Source organism: Lepidochelys kempii, chromosome 1, assembly GCF_965140265.1.
Source record: "Lepidochelys kempii isolate rLepKem1 chromosome 1, rLepKem1.hap2, whole genome shotgun sequence".
NCBI lineage: Eukaryota > Metazoa > Chordata > Testudines > Cheloniidae > Lepidochelys > Lepidochelys kempii.
This window is the reverse complement of record NC_133256.1, coordinates 243,012,165-243,032,196: the sequence shown is the minus strand read 5'-3', so window position 1 is coordinate 243,032,196 and position 20,032 is coordinate 243,012,165. Positions and strand designations below refer to the sequence as shown.

Genomic DNA, 20,032 nt, shown 5'->3' with positions numbered 1-20,032 from the left:
ACCACCCAAGTGTTACACAACAGGGGAAGTGCCCACTTGGAAATGTCTTCTCCTCTCCCCCACCCCAAAATATCCCCCCAAGCACTATACCCCCTTTCCTGAGGAAGGTTTGATAAAAATCCTCACCAATTTGCATAGCTGAACACAGACCCAAACTCTTGGATCTTAAGAACAATGAAAAAAGCAATCAGGTTCTTAAAAATTTTAATTGAAGAAAAAGTAAAAGAATCACCTCTGTAAAATCAGGATGGTAAATACCTTACAGGGTAATCAGATTCAAAACATAGAGAATCACTCTAGGCAAAACCTTAAGTTACAAAAAGACACAAACAGGAATATACATTCCATTCAGCACAGCTTATTTTATCAGCCATTTAAACAAAACAGAATTTACCTCATATCTAACTAGATTGCTTACTAACTCTTTAAAGGAGTTCTGACCTGCATTCCTGCTCTGGTCCTGGCAAAAAAAAAATCCCACAGAGGACCCTTTGTATTCCTCCCCCCCAGCTTTGAAAGTATCTGGTCTCCTCATTGGTCATTTTGGTCAGGTGCCAGCGAGGTTCTTAGCTTCTTAACCCTTTACAGGTGAAAGGGTTTTTCCTCTGGCCAGGAGGGATTTAAGGGTGTTTACCCTTCCCTTTATATTTATGACCAGGCCAGAGTCAGACTTATAACCCTAGCATGGGACTGTCACACTGGTTCTCTATGCTCTTGGCAGTGTCAGTGAAAGTCATTTTCACTTCCACTAGACTTGGACCTAATCTCCCAAGATCATGGTCCCCTACAGTCCCTTCATAATGCTCCATGACTAGATACTAGAGAGCTGTCTTGTTTGAAAGAGTTCAAGAAGATATGCCAAATAGAATCATAAAGCTGTAGAGTGGAAGGGACCTTGATAGGTCATCTGGTCCTGTCTTCTTCACTGAGGCAGGCCTAAGTATTATCTAGATCAGTGTTTCTCAATGGCCAGTCTGTGGACCAGTGCCCCAGTCCTTGAGATCTCCCTGACAGTTTAGGAAGGCAGCAACCTCGTCCATGGTATCAAAAAGGTTGAGAAACACTCATCTAGACCATCCTTGACAGGTGTTTGTGGTTTAAGAATAGGTTAGACAATGACAAACTTCACTACCTCCTTTAGGCAATTTGTTCCAGTGCTTAACTACCCTTACAGTTAAGTTTTTCGTGATGTCTAGTCTAAATATCTCTTGATGCAGTTTAAGCTACTTATCCTGTCCTCAGTGGCTAAGGAGAACAATTTATCACCCTTATAACTTTTCATGTACTTAAGTCTGTGGTTCCCCCTTCACCCCCCCCCCCAGTATTTTACAAGAACTAAATGGAGTTGGTTTTTCCATCTTCAGTTCAACATATCCTGGACTGCTTATTTTACCTGAAGCATCAAGGTTTAGCAGTTTGATCATAATACATCTATTAGCTATTTCAGCATTCCATCCTAAAGTAACAGTTCTGTTTTTTTTTCCCCAGTGACTTGTACATAAGGTTTTTAAAAGGCTTAGTCAAATTATACCCTCTAGGACACAACCCTGTTTCCCCTAGGGGAGCTGAACTTCATTCTGTCAAGTCTTATAGGTTCCCCATTTGAACTGTCAGCTATGAAGATGGCAATTTTGGTGGCCATTACCACAACCAGATGAGTAGCGGTACTGTTCCCCTTAATGTTGGGCCCTCCATATAGAGTCTTATTTTGAAGGACAAGGTTTACCTCCATACTCCTCCAAAGGTGGTGTCACTTTTCCACATCAACTAGCCAGTTTTCCCATATTCTACCAAAAGAAGAGTGTTTGCATACCTTGGACATCAGGAAACATCTAACCTTCTACCTAGAATGAACCAGGCATTTCTGTAAATCCTCACAGCTATTTGTAGCAGTGGCAATCTGTTTCCACCCAGAGAATTTCTTCTTATCTTCCTGTGCTATGTCACTCCACCTAGCAGTCACAGCTCATTAGATGAGGTCACAATCTCTCTGTGGCCTTTCTGGTGCTCGTTTCAGTTGCAGACACTTGTAGAGCAGCATCCTGGTCCTTGGTTCCCATGTTTACCTCCCACTGTGCAGTGGCTCCAGACTCCAGAGATGAAGCCAGAATTGGATGGGTTGGTCTCCAGTCTTTATTAAAATAGCCTCCGATTACACCTGCTGTTCTTATGGCTTGTGTGACTGGGTGCCTGGGATGGGCACACTGAATACCACACTCAGGGCAGACAATCCCCCGAACTGGTGGTTTATTCTATAATTAGATTCACCATGCCAGTAACAAGAGCTTCTGTAATACCACACTGGTTAACAAGAAGCCAAACAGTCCCCTTCAGGCATTCCAGCCCTTGGCTCCCATCCAGATGACCAAGTCTAATATAGTGAGAGGTTACTGAAAATGCTATTCACCATATTTAAAGTTCTACCACTCAAAGGATCATTTACCCTCAGGTCAACATATGTCTCAGATCTAGCCCAAATATCCCACTGTCAGCCAACCCTTAATAACCTAAAGATTTATTAATAAAGTTATTGAATGGTTAAGGAATCATACTACAAGTGATTCCTCTCCCCCCTAAAGGTCAGAATCCAAAGGCAGCTTAGAGGTAAAATCTGATATCTTTCCATACATTTTCCAGGGTATTCCAGATAACTATTTGCAAGATCAGTCCTTTGGCTCAAAGTTCAGTAGACTACTGATGAAAGGGTCAGGCCTGAATCTTCTTTTGTAACTCTCAAGCTGCCTCTCAGAAATTTTCACAGAAGGGATTTCCTCCAAGGAAGAATAGGCAGTGCAGATAGTTTGTGGACCTTTGCTTTGAAGCTAATCTTCTATTTCCTATGCATACACAGGTTAACTGGTTGCACTTATTTACATAAGGCAATTAGCCAGTTCTTATAACAGTTAAGCTGAAGGCAATGTAGATAGTTTCCTGCAGTGTCTCATCTTTGGTCTTAAGGTTAACTGAACACAGTTGCATACATAATGTTAGGCAATTAAGGTGTTAAAGGGAATTAGTGTCTACAAGCTATTTTGGTTACATTGTTAAACTAACAGGATATAGGTAAACAAATACAGTTAGCATCTACCCTTGGTTTTTGTTACCACAAATGAATGGGTTAATGATTGCTGGTCTAGTTCATCTCTTTGAAATTCACTTACAAGTGAATTGTCTTGATTACAGTTGTAATGCCTCTTAAGTTATGGGTCGTACACAGGTTGGCTGGTCTGCCAGTGTCACAGCTTGAGTCCCCAGTAGTGTAATGCCCAAGTGCAATCACTGGAACTGTTGCATTGTTCGGTAACAGTTCTTTGAGATGTGATGCACATGTCTCTTACATGATCCACCTGCCTACCTCTACATTGGAGTTCCAGTAAAGACCTGAGGAGAAGCTAGGGCCAGCTCTGCCTTTTATACGTTCACTCAGTGATGTATGGGAGTGCAAGCAATACAACAGGTACAGCTGATGGAAAATTTCTGGTGGGTGGGTGTACAGACATCCGGAGTGGAATGGACATGTGTGAGCTACCTTGGAGAACAAGTTACTCCACAGGTTAGTAACTTCCCCCCACAGGGCTCAAAATTTAGGTTGGCAGATTTGCTGAGGAGTGTGCATTCTGATCCCCAGTGGTGCAAGTTGCTTGTAACTGGTACACAATGCCCTTCAATCTTTCCAGTTTGACAGTACAATGAAGTGCCAATATTGGGAGTGCTTCCCACTGTAATATACTTTCACCAAGCAGGCCAGGTGGCAGTTCTGAGTGGCACTTCTGCCCTTCCTTTCAGGAAGAAGTGCACCAAGTGTCATAAACATGTGTTCCCTGAGGAAGGGAATGATCCCTTCTGTATACATGAAATGAGGCAGTAGATCTTTGATCCATACCAAAGAGGTATGAAAGCCAATAATTTTGGGCCCCATCTTTGATATCAGCACTGGTTATCAGCTGCAAATGCAAGCAGCAGGCCAAAGAATGTGGCGGCTGCTTTGGCATTAAAATCATTAATCCAGGTACTAAAATGTCAGACCTTGGTGTATTTGAAGGCCACAACGCTATTTCTGGCCTCCTTTATTCACTGTCTAGAACGCTGACCAATATTGACATCATGCCATTTTCATCTCTTCATATGGTCCCTCTACATATTTGGCTGACTGTAGCATGATACTACCTATGCAGTTTTGTAAGGGGCACGGTCCTTATTCTGTACAGCTGGAAGCGATGCTACTCAGCCATTTCACCAAAAATCTTGCTGATCAAAATGTGCAGTCTGTGTTTAGGCTACTGAATTCTTTAAGCATTCCATTATACAGGAGTACTTTTACAATTCATTTTTAAAGTAGGCTTCTTTCAGCAAGGGACTACACCCATTCCCTGGCTTTCCATACTAATTTATTTACTTTAATGGGATGGCGGATATAGATTGACTAGAGTTCTCAAGACCTTTACTGTTAAAACTAATTGTATATTCTATTTCTAAGTGTAATCTGATTCTTGTCTTAGTGTCAGACTAAACCAATCAATTGGTTAAGACCAGCTAGGTTAGTGCTGAATATTGAGAATGTAACGTGAGCCTTTTGAAGGCCTTATTTTATCAAAGTATGGGCTAGAGACCTTGAAGTTACGAAGTAAGGAGAAAACATCTTAATTTTTACACACCTGCCTCAAACGACTCTGGTAATGTACAACTAAACTTGGCTGACCACTGGTCCATAAGACGTACCTTAGAAGTATAACTTGCAACAATATTTGAGATAAAGCAACTGTTTTATCATAAACACTTCAGTATACATTCCACATCTTGAATTCACAGAACACATACTCATCTGGTCAAACAGCTAAATATTGAATGAAACGATTTTTTGGGCTTGAATCTTCTCAAGTGGATGAGAGACGCTTCAAACTACTGTTGACCAGTAGTGGCAAAATGCTAAACTAAAACAATATCCAGGGTCCCAAAACCACAAACAGAACTGGTTAGAATTATGTCCAACTGTGTGTAACACTGGACTAACTGAAGAGAGCTTATTGAAATAAGAAATACTGTTAGTGGGGCTGCTGTTCTAGGTAAACAATGCGTAGTACTATTTTTAGTGGCCTTTTAATTTGAAAAGGCAATAATGGTGATTGCATTAAAAGAATGGCCCTGACTTTAATCCTGTTCCTAAAGAAAAGAGACAGAACTGCTGAGGACTACAAATTATCATAAGCAGAAAAATGAATAGCTAAAGGAACATTTCTCTGGTCTGTTAACTTTTTTCCTTTTTGCTTTCAAGTGTTGAAGACCAGATGGAGCAATCATCACTCTACTTCTGGGATCTTCTAGAAGGCAGTGAGAAAGCTGTGGTTGGAACGACGTGTAAGTTTTTGGCTATTTGGGGAGGGGATAAATAACATTAATTTCTACACTTATTCCTGGGTAAACATAATGTAATATACTGAGCATTTTGCAAGTGTAAGATGCTGTACAAATGAACATAGTTGGAGGTCTCATACTGAGTACTGTGCATACTTCCCTGGAATCCTTCATCTTAAAGGACTGAGATGTGTAATGTGTTTTGACTGAGGCGTAATGGTCAATTAATCTGTATATTAAGAGTAGGGCTAGTTAATACAACACAGTGGCATGCTTCCTATTGGAGAATAGGACCATTTTCTCAGTACTGATGGTTTAGAAGCTGTGGGTTGTATGCATGCTGGCTTTATTCTAGAGTATTATGTAATAGTAGCCATGCATCAATTCAGAACTAACCTTTGGAGACCAAACTAAACCCTTCAGTGTGATAACGCTTGCATTTTTATTGCAAAGGAGATTGATCAGTGTGCCAATGAGTTAATTCTGGAACCCTAACTTCAAACTCTTCTGGATTGGGTATAACAAACTTGCACTTTCACTGGCCCCAACAGTCTCGGTGAAGGTCCACTGCTGAGGACTTACAGCATAGGGATGTAAGCAGATAAGGAGAGAAACTTTTAACACTTTATCAAAGTAAACTTTAGTCTTTCCCTTCCGTGTCAGAATACATTAGTAGTACATGCTATCAACATGCTATCAACACCTTCAAAAGTGCCGTTTCATCTCTGAGGTCTGGAAAGTTCCTCAATCTATAGATGCATTGAAGGCTGCAAAATCTAATTCTTTGTGATTGCATAGTTCGACTGGTGCCAGAGTATTTTCTCTAGCAGTGCCCATATGATTGGACATGTATGGCCCGCACTTTTTTCTTCATGCCTGGAGTAGAGTATAAAGGATGAAGCGGCCCTGTTCTCATTCAGTTTCTTCTTACTGTTGGCAGTCGGAGCTTGTATGTAATTAGTATATAACTGTACATAGTGGTACTCATTTTTCATCCAGTTAGACATTTATTTTTTTAGTCCAATATCTTTTAATTCTCAAATCCAGATGGAGTGTCAAGCCCATTCTAGACTAAACAGATGCAGCAAAAAGTTGAAGTTCCATATGGATTTCCTTGTCCGTTATCCTTGCGCTAGATCTGGGAGAATGGAGTGCTGCCCTTAGCTTACAGGATGCCTACTTCCATGTGGCAATCTACTGGGGTCACAGAATGTTTCTAAAGTTCATTGTAGGAGAAGGTCATTACCAGTTCACTATACTCCCCTTCAGGCTATTGTTGGCACTAAGGGTTTTCATGTAGTGCATGGTGTTAGTGGCAGCTTACCTCTGGATTTGGGACATATGATTATATCCATACCTGGATGATTGATTCAAATGGATCACTCCAGTCAGCAAGTGGACACATCCTCCATCTGTTCAGCTGCTTAGGTCTGATAATCCAGCAGGGAGATATTTCATTGACACATTCCTAGACTCTACTTCAGCCAGGACATACCTGCCCCAAACTCAGTTTTTGACTATCTAGGACCCTCTTGTGGCTGCTTCTTGAAGACTACACACCACAGTACATAACTGCCTCAGGCTCTTGGGGAAAATGGTTGCTTGTATGTATGTGATAAAGATTCCATCCCTGATGTATGCAGATGGGAGTAAAGTGAGTCTGTCACCTGAACACGTTTGTATGCATCCCAGCCAGTGTGGTCCCTGGATTGGTGGATGAATCAGGACAGTGGAGGGTGGGCCTATTCTCACCAACTCTCCCTTCTATGACTTTACTAGCAAATGCTTCTGCTGTGGAGTGGGGAGCATATGTGGCAGAACAGCAACCTCAGGACATGGTCCATTCATGAGGCCAGGTTACACAAATACTCTCTAACTGCATGCAGTATTCAAAATGTCAGCAGTTCCTACCACATTCATGGCAATGCCATACAGGTGCTCAGACATAGCAGCTGTTTTATGTAAGCAGGTAGGGGGTACCAGGTCAGACTGCCTCTTGACATAGGTTAAACAGTGGAATTTCTGCATAAGGAATTGAATAATTCTCAAGGCTTCACATGTTCCAGGCAATCAGTTGCCTGGCAGATCCTCTAGCCAAATTGTTCAGTCTAGATTATGAGTGGTCTCGAGTCAAGAATGTTAGTCTCCTTTGAGCAGAACAGGAAAATGCCTCCATTTCTATTCCAGAACAGATCAGTCAGGCTTCCATCTCAGATGCTTACATGTTTCCATGGAAACATGATCTTCTGTATGCTTACCCACCAATACTAATTTCCAGAGTGGTGGTATTTAAAAAAAAAAAAAACTCAAACAAGACTGGGGCAGGGGGGTCCTCAGAGCCCCAGCCTGGGAGGAATAACCTTGGTACTTGGGTTTGTACAGGCAGGCCACCAAAGCTCCCTTACTTCTGCTGCTAGTCAGGAACTTAATATCCCAGAATCATGTTCGTGGGTTCAGGTGCAACACCTACATGCTTTGCTTCATGACTTTTTCTTTCTGGCTAATCCCAGAAGAGGCACACTGTTCAGCAGCAGTCTGGAATATTTTGCTTAATAGTAGAAAACCTTCCACAAGAGCTACTTGCTTTAGTAAGTGGAAATGTCTCCATCTGTGCAGCTCACCACAATGTATCCTACAGTTTGCAGTCCAGAAAATATTGGACTACGTGTAGCACAGTGGTTCTCACTTTTGTATTGGTGACCCCTTTCACACAGCAAGCCTGAGTGCAACCCCCTTACCAATTTTTTTAAATTTATAAATATTTAACACCATTATAAATGCTGGAGGCAAAGCGGGGTTTGGGTTGGAGGTTGACAGCTTGTAACCCCCCCAAGTAATAACTTTGCAACCCCTTGAGGGTCACAGCCCGCAATTTGAGAACCCCTGATCTAGCAGTCCAGTCAAAACGCATTGGACTTCAATTTTTGCATTTCACCCTTGCACTGCTGGAAGGACTGTCTCCACTCATCCCATGGTAACCAGATTCCTGAGGATTGGCTATCTGGATCCAACTGTCATGTGACATGTTTAGTTTTTAGCTTTTATAGGGCCTCTATTTGAGCCTTTATCCTTTTGTTTGATATTGCATTTTTTGGATAAAGTGGCTGCTTTTTTTTAAAGTGGCCATTACATAAATGGGGGAATTGTATGCTACGGTTATTGACCCTCATGCAGTATTCTACAAGGGCAAGGCGCAGCCTAGGTCTCATTCCAAATTCATATCCAAAATATTTTGTCTATTATCTCAGTCAGTATTGCTTTGGCATTTTATCTGAATAGGAAACAGAGCTGAAAAGGTTTTGTTCTTGGTAGAGAATGAGACATCATCCTGAGTTAGACTTTTTTAAATGGGTTACCAGCCACACTTCCATGTCTTACACTGCCAAAGATCTGACAACTACTGAAATATTTATTGCATTGATCTAGAGCACGTTCAATATTTACTGCATTTGTGGGAAATGTTCCTACTGACACTTGAGGGTAGCAACCCAGGCCTCTGTACGTACTTTTGCAAGACATTTACGTAATTACGACTGCATCAAGGGACAAAGTGAATATAGGGAAAGTAGTCCTACAGTAATTCTTCAGGTGAGACTCGTAGCCCCACCTCCATTGAAAAAACCACTTAGGAGTCACTTACAGTGAATGGACATGTATGCAATTACTTAAAGAAAAAGTTACCCTCTAGTAACTGTTCTTTGGGGTGTTACATATGCCCATTCCACAACCCACCCTTAGCTTTTTTGACATGTCCAGAACTGCAAGTCACTTGGTTCCTGCTTTGCCTCAGAGAGCAGTTTGATGCTAAACTGCTTGTGACTGGTTACCTGATACTCCAGTCCAGGGATCAGCAACCTTTGGCCTGCGGCCCACCAGGGTAAACCCCCAGGTGGGCCAGGCAGGTTTTTTGACCTGCTGCGTGCACAGGTTCAGCCGATTGCAGCTCCCACTGGCCATGGTTTGCTGTTCTAGGCCAATGGGGGCTGTGGGAAGCGGCATGGGCCGAGGGATGTGCTGGCTGCCGTTTCCTGCAGCCTCCATTGGCCTAGAGTGACAAGCCGTGGCCAGTGGGAGCTGTGATCGGCCAAACCGGCACAAGCAGCAGGTAAACAACCGCCTGGCCCACCATGGGGTTTACCCTGGTGGGCTGAATGCCAGAGGTTGCCGATCGCTGCTCCAGTTTTAGCCAGCCAGCCAAACAAATTTTTCAGGACTCTGCCAGCCTTTACTTGGTCTTGAAGGTAATACTTGGTGCACTTCATTCCCACCCCTGCTCCCTTGAAGTGTTGTCCTGCAGTATGCAGCCCATCACTGTGCCCACACAAATTTCCAAATCTGCAGTATGCACACCAGCCTGTTAGCTCAGCTGAGGAGTCACACTTTCATATATTTTGCGCTGAGATGAACTTACAATAAAACCAATAAGTTTATTAATAAAGAACAGATTGAAGTGATACCAAGTGAGGATAATAGGAACAAAAAATGGTTACAAATAAAACAAGTATAACATGCTTTCTAGTGACTAAAATATAACTAGCTGAAATCTTTATCAGCTTCTTACTGAGCCTCCTCAATATCACATGTCCTTAGAGCCAGTATTCAGCTATCATAGATACAAAAAGCATTTTGCTTTACGCTCCCTCAGTGACAGATCATCACAATGCCTTTTCTCCCTCTTCTTATAGTCCAGGAAACCTTTGAAATGTGTCCTTTTGAGGTGTACTACTGGACTAAGTTCCTCTCCCCTGCTGTTTGTTCTTTGGGGTGCAGATGCCATGTCTGCTGCTCTTGTTATCATTCTGTAAACTTGCATTTTCTGTTGACTCGGTATGCAAATATAATTCCCATTGTCTCTGGCTCACCCAGTTTCATTTGCATTCAAGACTTGGAGAGTGAGGCAAGTCAATATTCCTTTGCCTGGGAAACCCTTATTAACCCTGCCTGGCTTACACATCCCATCCATCCATCAATCTTGCAAAGATCATGACCAGCATGATAGTTTTTTGATATATTACATGACATTCTTTGTCAAATACCATAACGATGTGTTAAGAGTTGCCATTACATGCTAGCGAACCCTCTGCCAGGGGGCATTGAGGGCTCTAAAGCACTGTAGTCTTATTGTATTAGAGGAGAGATCTTCTGTATGTTACTTAAACCCTAATAACTTTCAACCCATTTTCATTCTTTTCCTGAAGCTGCTCTGTCCATTTAATCATCCAGTCCTAGACCAAGCGCAAGCTGGATTTTACTCTGTCAACAAGCACTTGCATAGTTAACATTGTTGAAGCTGGCAGCTCCTCTTCCTCATTCTTGCCGACACTAGAGCATAGAATCCTCTTGGACTTTCTTTATGTGGGTTTCTCTGGCTCTCCTGTCAGTTTCACTTATTTCATCACTTGTTGTCTGACTGCTGTGCACCAGGGTCCCCTCATGACGTTCAGTTCTTGACACTTGGCTCTTCTGTGTTCTTTGTCACTATCTTGGCTAATAATCTCACCTAATGTATTGTTATATAGATCTAACTGATCCAAGGACCTCTTAACGCTAACTAGCAGAGGGCACAGGTGTACATAGTGGTCCAGAGATCCTCTGGATTGCCCAAAATGGGGTGTTATAAGCTTTCTGCTGAAAGCACATTATGTTGGTGGTCATAATTATTGAAAGATGTACAGAAGATATCTAAAGTTGTGTTTATACTGAAAATTATGTTCTGTAGGACTTCAAGTGACTTGCCTTTAACTACAAGGTAGCATGTATTAGACAAACTTCTCCAGGCAGGAGGTGGGGGGAGACTCATCTTCTTGGTGGGCCATTCTGTATTGTGTCTCAAAATAGAAATCTATTAACGTATCAAGTCAAATGCTAATGACTTCAGAATAATTACCAGGAAAGGGGGGTGGGGGGGACCAATTTTGCAAGTAAAGATCAAAAGATCTGGTATAGTATATTTAGGGTGCAGATTCACCTGCCGGTATCCTTCAGTCTGTGAGGGCAAGCTGCCAGTGCGCTTGATCTCATGAAAGGGATCTCAACAAACCTGGCTGAAAATTATGGGAAAAGAACTATATGGGTAAGCTATCCTGTAGGAGATAGGAATGTCTTGTGAGTTAAGGCTCTAGGCAGGTTATGATTTCAATATTGATTGTCATTTGAATCTCTGTTCTTAAACTTATTCTTGTTTTAAATATAAATGTGTGGTATGTTAAGTGGGGGGTAATTCTGAGTTCAAACTATCAGGCTCGTGTGTACTATTTCTTTGGGAGTAATGAATCTGAGAATTCAGTGGCACAGGAGCTGGGCAAAGCAGAGGAATGTCTGGTGTGCCTATTTCTAGCCTGTACACAGAAACTGAGGTCTACTGAGGCCTGGGAAAGTAGTACTTGTGTTGCCAGAGGCTGGTGGAGTCAGAGCTGATCCACAGCTGGCATAGACTAGACTTACTCACACTGAGTAGGGGGCTAGCAAGGTGCCTCACAAGCTTGCATACCCTGTGAAGCATCACACTAATGCCACAGGCTTGACTAAGAAGCTTTCTCAGCTTCATCTAAATGTCTAGGCAGAGAAACATGTGTACTCCTTTGACTACATGATCTCCAGCTCCTCCTTGGAACTCACTTGCCTCCTGTCCATTACTGTTATCGTTGACTGAGCTTTCCCTCTGGCAACCTGCCTCTTCTGAAACCCTTTCTCAGATGTGTCTCCCTCTTGCCTTGAAGTCTCAGCCCTCTCTACTCTAGTTTGTCAAATTGTACTGTCTGCTTTCTTGCACACCAAAACTAACACGCTATGCATCTTCATCCCCCTGTTGGAGCTTTCCTTCATGATCCTGTTAACATTTGTCTTGACTTCTACAAACTTCAGCCTAATATATCTGCTCTCTTCTCATTGCTATTCTTTTTTCTTGTCCAGTACTGCTCCTCGCTTCTCACTCATCTTACCACTACTAGACTTGCAGAGAAGTCTTCACCTGCTACACTATCTAAAACATCCTAATACCATCTGAAAATATCTTCTCCTTTACCTAGATGTTGTAACTTGTGGCTCAGTAATGTTTTACAGTTTTGCGTGATTAGTGATAACTTGTCTAAAATGCTATACAAGAAGTTTTTGCCTTTTGGGGTTGGGCTAGACCAGTGGTCACCAACCAGTAGATCTCAATCGACTGGTCAATCCTGGAGCCTCTGCCAGTCAATTTCAATCTCTGGCTGCTAACAGTCCAGTGACACAGCAGAGGTGGGAGGCAGTCAGGTCCGCATGCTGCTGCCCCCGTTCTGACTCCGCAGATATCATTGGCTGTGAACTGCAGTCAATGGGAGCTGCAGTTGGTGCTGTGGGGCGGCAGCAGCAGCTTATGCGGAGTCGCCTGCCTCCTGGCCCTTTCCCCTGCGGCCTGCAGAAACATGCCAGCTGCTTTGGGGAGCAGTGTGGGGTCAAGGCAGGTAGGGAGCCTGCCTTATGCCTGCTGCACCGCTGACTGGTAGCCACCTGTGGTAAGCACCTCCCGGCCAGAGCTTGCATCTTGCACCGCCTTTTGTATCCCTGCCCCAGCCTGGAGCCCCAACTTGGACCCAAACTCCCTCCCAGAGCTTGCACCCCGCACCCCTCACCCCCTCCTGTACCCTGCCCCAGTCTCTCCGCCCGGAGCCCCCAATTCCAAACCCCTCAGCCCCAGCACAGAACCTGCACCCCTGCCCCAGGCTGATGAAAGTGAGTGAGGGTAGGGAGAACAAGCAAGTGAGCAGGGTGGGGCCTCGAGATAGGGGCAGGGTAAATCCTGGGTCTTAAATTCAAAGTGATCTTGTGTGTAAAAAGGTTGGAGACCACTGGGTTAGACATTGTAGTTTCAATATAAAGCAGCTTCAAAGGACACATCTTCAGATTGTAAGTTGTGAACTTTTTTTAACCTGTCTTGCATATCAACATTTTTATATTTATATACATATATAAAATTTTTTACTCTTCAGATAAACATATGAAGGAACTATTATCCAAACTCTTAAACTCCAGATATTTTGAAAATATTCCTGTGCCTCGCAACATGCAAGTAAAAGAGGAATTGGAAGAGGAAGTAATGAGAAAATCTGAGAGACCAAGACAGTTTCCAAAAGGAGAGTCTGTCAAAGAGCCAGGTTGAGTATATTTCCAAGTGTAATTCCTGATCCATGTTAAGATAAGCTTCTCAAAGAGCTGAGTGTTCAGAGATCTTGAATAGCCTAGTTTTTATCAACTTAATCATATTGCAAGTATGCAGAAGCTTAATCCAGTGGATTTTTTTGGACTACAGTACAGCTAAATTCAGTTGGCAGATCAGTAACTAAAATATACTGTACAAAACTTGCAACCGTATATGTTGGTTTGAACACCACATAACACCAGTAAGGGAATGGTTTCACCGATACTAGTATCTCTTTGGATCAAAAATTCAGTTTAATCTATTTTCTTATCTAACATATGCTGTCTGTGCTTTTGACAACCTCATTGTTGAAGCTGTGGGAAATGCCTGTTGTAGGTAAATGTCACTTTTGAGTGCACTACTACAGTGCTTGGGTTATCGATACTGCAAGGGAATGTTTTTCTGAATCTTTCCTTTTTTTAATTTGTACTTTTAAGTTTAAAATTTTTACAAAACCGAAGTTTGGGAAGACCTAAGCTTCGTGTTTAATGCAGAACATAAATTATGAATGTTTTAGAAAATCCTTCAGATCAGCAATTGACTTTTAACTGTCAAATCAGTTTTTTTTAAATGGACTTTGTTGGGACACTGAAAGGTTTCATGTTTCTCTCTGTAATAATCTGAAGCAAATTAATGTCCTCCCTCTTTCTAGAACCCCTTATGAAGCTTTTGCAGTCTGAGATACAGCCACAAGAGGTAAAATACTGAATTTAACTGTTAGAATACATTTAATTGTGTTTAAAAGTAGTTACGCCTCTGGGTGGTAACTTAATTCTGATATTAGAGTCTTAATGTATTGTACAAAAGTTGTGAAACACTAGGAAACTGCTGTCCAGCAAAATTTTAGCCAAGATCTTAGAACAGAAAACCAAACAATGGTCTAGATATGCTGCTTCCAAAGTAGAAAAATTAAAAACTTAAAGCTCTAACTTTTAGCCTTAATCCAAAGGAACATTAACATTCCAGAAATATATGGGGTAGAATGTAAACCCCCCTGCTAAGGCTTAGCATTGAGCAGGAATGGTTTAATACGTTTGCTGACCCTTTGGAGCATTTTTATAAATTCAGTGGAAAAAAACAAAGCTTCAGATTGTGTAGGTTCAGCTACTTGTGTCTTTATTCCTGTTTCGAGAAGATGGATTCTCTAGTACTGCTGCATCAGACAATACACAATTACAAATACAGGAGTCTTCTAAAATGTTAAGCTCTTAACTTTTATGTTACCTAGATTTAACACTACGGCAGAGTTAAGAATGGTGTTCTGGCTTTGTAAAACCAAAGTAGGGGTCCCTAGATATTGATTTGACTATTAGTAGTTAATTGATACCGTAAAATTGCTACAGAATTTGGCCCAACAGTCTGTACACCACAAATGTCCTTTAAATCTGCTTCAGAACTACGAGCCTAATCATACATTTCAATAAGCAGCATCATAAAGCAGAAACTTTTTTTTGATACTTAATCCTGAAAAGGGGACCTTTTTGGCAGTTTGAAATGAAGCAACGTCTTTGTATCCCAACCTTCCAAATATCCCACTAGAGGGAGTATAGCAAATAAAACAGATTTTTTTATAGTATACTAAAACTAAAATTTAGTCTTCTAGAGTTTGCCCAGCCAGTTTAGACTTCCAAGTCTGTGCTGTAACTAATTAAGCAGACAGAACACAGCCAGTAAGTAGTAGTCTGTCATGTTCAGATCTTTACTGGCCTGTAGGCCTACAATAGCATAGCTACTAGCCTCTGCAAGCTACTTCCAGTTTATATCTAACTTCCTGGCTCTGAGCAGGAATGCACTGAGACTCGTTCTGGTGATTCAAACGAATTGTCTCTAGGATCTGGTCATTAGCTATGATCTGAACTTCCAGTAAATAGAAGAGCTAGTTTATTATGAGCTTTCAGGGGATCAAATAAGCCAAAAGAGCAAGATCTTGTTCTTTAATGAAAGAAATAGTATTTGTACTATTCACACCAAGGTGTTTTAGGTGCTATACAGGATGAGGTCAATGTCCTGCAGAAATTACAACTGAATTTTAAACATGGCATGATTGTGGATAACAAATAGAGAAGCCATGGAATGAGGAAGGACAAGGGTAAGAGCAATAAGATTATATGGCTACTCAATTTGTGCATATTTCTAGATGTTTAAGTGTTCAATTCTGTTTCATTGTGGTGCTTCTCTACAACATGCTGGAAAGAGTAACTATTCAGTGTCTGCAATATTGTAGGATAAAACCAAGTCTCTTTGTACTGAAACAAAGCAATTCTTCAGCTGGCTGCCTGTTGTCAGTTTTGGTTAGGTCACTCAACTACAGAAAGTTTTTTTTTCTCACTAAAAAACTGAGCTAAACTCTGGTAGCAATGTTTTTCTTGAGCCACTAAATTTCTTTGGTCTGTAGTTTCTCAACAGGCGCTATTTGCCTGAAGCAGAATGCTCTATCAAGAAGCCTAAAGAATGCAAACCGTGGGAAGCAGAGTACACTAAAAAGCAAGAACCTCCAAAATCCTGGGAAATGCTTGTTGATATAGAAGAACAGGAACAAAAGAAGCAAAAGCAGGAATCTCTGAAGCCTTGGGAATCTTGTGGTAGGCATCAGGAACAGAAGAAGCAGGAATCTCCAAAGCTCTGGGAAGCTTGTGTTAGGGAAGAGAAGGGACAGAAGCAGGAGTCTTCAAAGCCCTGGGAAACTAAGGTTAGGGAGGAAGAACAGAAAAAGCAGGAGACTCCAAAGCCTTGGGTAATGCATGTTAGGGAGGAGCAGGATTCCCCAAAACCTTGGATAACAAAAGTTAGGGAAGAGCAGGAACAAAGGAAGCAGGAATCTCCAAGACCTTGGGCAACAAACATTCAGGAAGAGCCAGTCCAAAAGCAAGAATCTCAAAGACCTTGGATAACCCAAACTAGGGAGGAACCAGAGCAAAAGAAGCAGGAACCTGTGAAGCCTTGGATAACCCAAAATAGGGAGGAACCAGAGCAAAAGAAGCAGGAACCTGTGAAGCCTTGGGGAACGCGTGTTAAGGAGGAACCAGAACAAAAGAAGCAGGAACCTGTGAAGTCCTGGGAAACACGTGTTAGGGAGGAACCAGAACAAAAGAAGCAGGAACCTGTGAAGTCCTGGGAAACATCTGACCAGCAGCAGCCAGCATCATCGCAGCAGTTACAGAATACTCCAAAGTCATGGGGAGCGGCAAATCTTATGCCAAAGGAGCAGATTGGGCCAAAGAAGTGTGATGTGGAACCCAAAGATGTGAGTTGGCATAGGTAGTATTAACTCTCATTAAGCTTATAATGTGAGTATTTCAGACTAAAGCAATACAGTAGTCAGAGGATTTGTAAGACTTGCATTGTGGAGTTCTGTATTCAGATTTCCATGTCACTTCTGAGTGGGTTAAGTCAGATTTTTAACTGATATCCTAAAGCTTGATGCATCTGGAAAGCAAAATGCTCTCCTTGCTTCTTGCATCAACCCCAGTAATACTGCGGTTGGGCCTCAAATGAAAATTACATTTTTGCATAAGACAGAATAGAATTCATTTAGCTCTTCTGCAGCTGATAGCTCTCTAAATGTCCACTTGCATTAACACTACAAATCAGGTACGACTCAAAGATCAGATACTTAAAGTACTATGTACAAATAGCACTTCAATAAGTTTTTAGGTTTTTAACTAAAATAGCTTTTAAGGGGTATTTTTACTTGATCTAGAAGTTAATCAACTTAATTGATGCTTAGGTATGCATTTCCAGACGAATCAATATGCTAAACTACTATTCTGGAATGTTTTGGAAACTCTAACACAGTGGTTCAGTTTAGTAACATAGACAATGCAAGGTTTTGCAGGATCCAACAACATTCCAGCTTAATTTTAAATTTCTTCTCCCTCTTCCCCAACTGTGTACACAAGTAGCTTGGAGAAATCGATAGAGTGAACAGATCAGTATCTGGAGAGGCATGCTTCCAAAGTAGAAATTAGGCTTGATCTAAATTTTAGTAAGACCATAGATTGCAAATAGAGAGCCACTGAAGTGGCCTGTACACAGGTATTGTCCAACTCTACTTCTTTTTAAAGCTGTCTTTCTTCAGTAAATGACTAGATTAGATGGACAAGATGAATATAAGATCCACAATACTGAAAAGTGGATATTCTTGTATCTAGAGACGGGATCGCAGACAGAAGCATGAATCTGAAGTGAAACGAGTGGGTAACGTAAAACAGTGGGTGATAAAGAATGTGGGAGTAAGGTTATTTAGCAAATCTTGAACACTTATAGTTAAAATGGTCTTCATAAACACTTTTCACTGTGGTATATTGTAAAGTTGCATGCTTCCACTCTTATTGGCAGTATGGGAGGAGAGGCTGATTTTTTTCCAGCTGATAAATCTCTCTAAACGTAATGGCACTAGTGCTCATAGCTATGTGCATAACTTGATACTGTACTAAAAATAGTTCAAAGCAATGTAGCCACTGTAAAGTACTCAAATGTTCTTAGCACTTTAAGATGGATTGGAACTTCTAGTGTTGGTTTAGTTTCTAAAGCTTATGTTTGAGGTGCTTCCTAATGAGATGGGCCTCTTATTTTATATAGGATGGAAAAACAGATGGATTAAGTGGTGGACATGGCTTTGATGCAGTAAGAAAAAAGGAGGTCCTCCAATCCGTCGGAGAGAGTTTTAAACTACCTAGGAGTCTCCAAAGCAATGTACAGGTGTGCTAGTCGGCCATATCAAACTAAAATGAGTCAAATATTTTGAGTATACAAAAACTGGGATATCTTTGTAAAGCAGCTGAATATATTTGATGTACTGCATTAAATGCAGCATACATATGTCTAATTCATCAAAATCTTGACCTGTGGAGGAGGGAGATGTGTTAACTGCCACATCACTTTAGCCTTATGTACTGGAACGTCAACAGACTTGCATTGTGCCTTGCAGCTTACTGTCAAACTGCATTACAAAGGAACAGTGATTTAACAGATAAAATACTGACTATAAGTTGACAGCATTTCACTTGTAAAATTAATAAACACTTAAAACAGTGGTCTCAATTCCATAAAGTAAGGATACGGACATAATTTAATCTGGCATTTATCTGGCTTATAGTGTGAACACTGTATACAGACTGATCTCTAACCAACACTGAGGATGAATAGGATAAAATAGAAAGGTGTGGCTTGTGTGCCTATGTTTAGAAACGAAGTTTTATTCAAGCTTTTAGAGCATTTGAGAAACTGATCTTTGAGTTGCTGGGGCAAGAATGAAGAAAAATTGCTTATAACTAGGGTCTTCCAGGGAGTTGAAAGAAGCCACTACATAAAATTAGCTTGTACAGGTTTTGTATGCTAGAAAGTAGAAAGAACCTTGTCATTCCCTTGTACACACTGGGAATAAGTTCGCTTTAATTCCCCCACTTTTCTGTTTCAGAATATGGATGCTTTTCCAGTGGAGTAATGTAGGTTCATTGAATATAGTTGTAGGCGCTGAGGACTATATACTCTCCTTTTTATTTATATAGATTTATTTTTAAAATATCCATCTAAAGCCCTTGACCTACCAGGTTGGGACTGTGGAATTTAAGCACTAAGTCTTAGGCCTCGTTAACATAGAGTTGCATAGGTTCAGAGGTATTGGTGTTAAACCAGTTCAATTATTGATGCAACTTTGTGTGGACACTCCTAACTTGATTTAGGTTTGGTGTGTTGGTTTAACCTACTCTTACCCTAAATATAAGCCAGATGACCACCTGTATGTCTACACACTGGCTAAAAGGGTACTTTGCAGTGTGGGTTGGCAGATGTGCTAGCTTTGCTCAATCTGGCATGCTAAAAATACTAATGTTGCTATAGAAATTTAGACTAGCTGCTGCCTGAGTGCAATCTCACTGGAACCCCTGGATACATAGTGGGCTGCTAGTTAGGCAGCCACCTCTGCCACAACAGCTGCTGCTATTGCTAGCATGCTGGCCTGTCTACCTATATGGGGAAGCGCTCTCCCAGCTGGTGTGAAGGCGTGCCCTTAGTCTGAATATTCTATAGGCTGAACTGACATACTGAGGATGAATATTAATTGTGTAGGCATGCACTTAATGTTTGCAAAAGCTTTAACTGAAAAATAAGTAATTTAGATATATCAAAGGCTAAACTAGGATTGTGTTCTGGATCCAAGTGCTTAAATTGTAAAATTGGAGGTCTTTAGTAAAAGCACAACTGACTTGAGTAAGCAAAACATTTTTAAAAGGGAAAACAAACTTAAAACCCTTACGTTTTAATTGAAATAGGCTGTCTTAATGTCAAACTCTCCTCTGACTTAAGAACACACATGAAATTTCAAGTCAAAACAAGTTTTTATTCAACATTTGGGAGCAAGTGGTAAAATCAGACTTACAGTGGAAATTATTTCAGCTTCAGTTAGGCTTTTACTACTGCTTGCTACAGAATCCATAGTAAGTCCACTAGTCTAGTGCTACTCAAAGTGGTGGTCTGCAGACCGGTGCCGGTCCGCGAGCCATT

General features: G+C 41.3%; 1 protein-coding gene across 10 annotated transcripts in view; it reads left to right on the top strand.

Moving 5' to 3' along the window:
- Positions 1–20,032, top strand: part of CAPRIN2 (caprin family member 2) — a 73,917-nt gene that overhangs the window by 17,484 nt on the left and 36,401 nt on the right. For 6 of the 10 annotated variants that reach the window (XM_073321318.1, XM_073321344.1, XM_073321310.1 and 3 more), the window contains 6 exons: positions 5,273–5,355; positions 13,320–13,484; positions 14,181–14,224; positions 15,924–16,772; positions 17,680–17,721; positions 18,110–18,229. In XM_073321318.1, coding sequence (XP_073177419.1) covers positions 5,273–5,355; positions 13,320–13,484; positions 14,181–14,224; positions 15,924–16,772; positions 17,680–17,721; positions 18,110–18,229 — 1,303 coding nt within the window. The remainder of the gene's footprint in view (positions 1–5,272; positions 5,356–13,319; positions 13,485–14,180; positions 14,225–15,923; positions 16,773–17,679; positions 17,722–18,109; positions 18,230–20,032) is intronic. The other 4 variants (XM_073321378.1, XM_073321361.1, XM_073321334.1 and 1 more) reach the window with 3 other exon arrangements.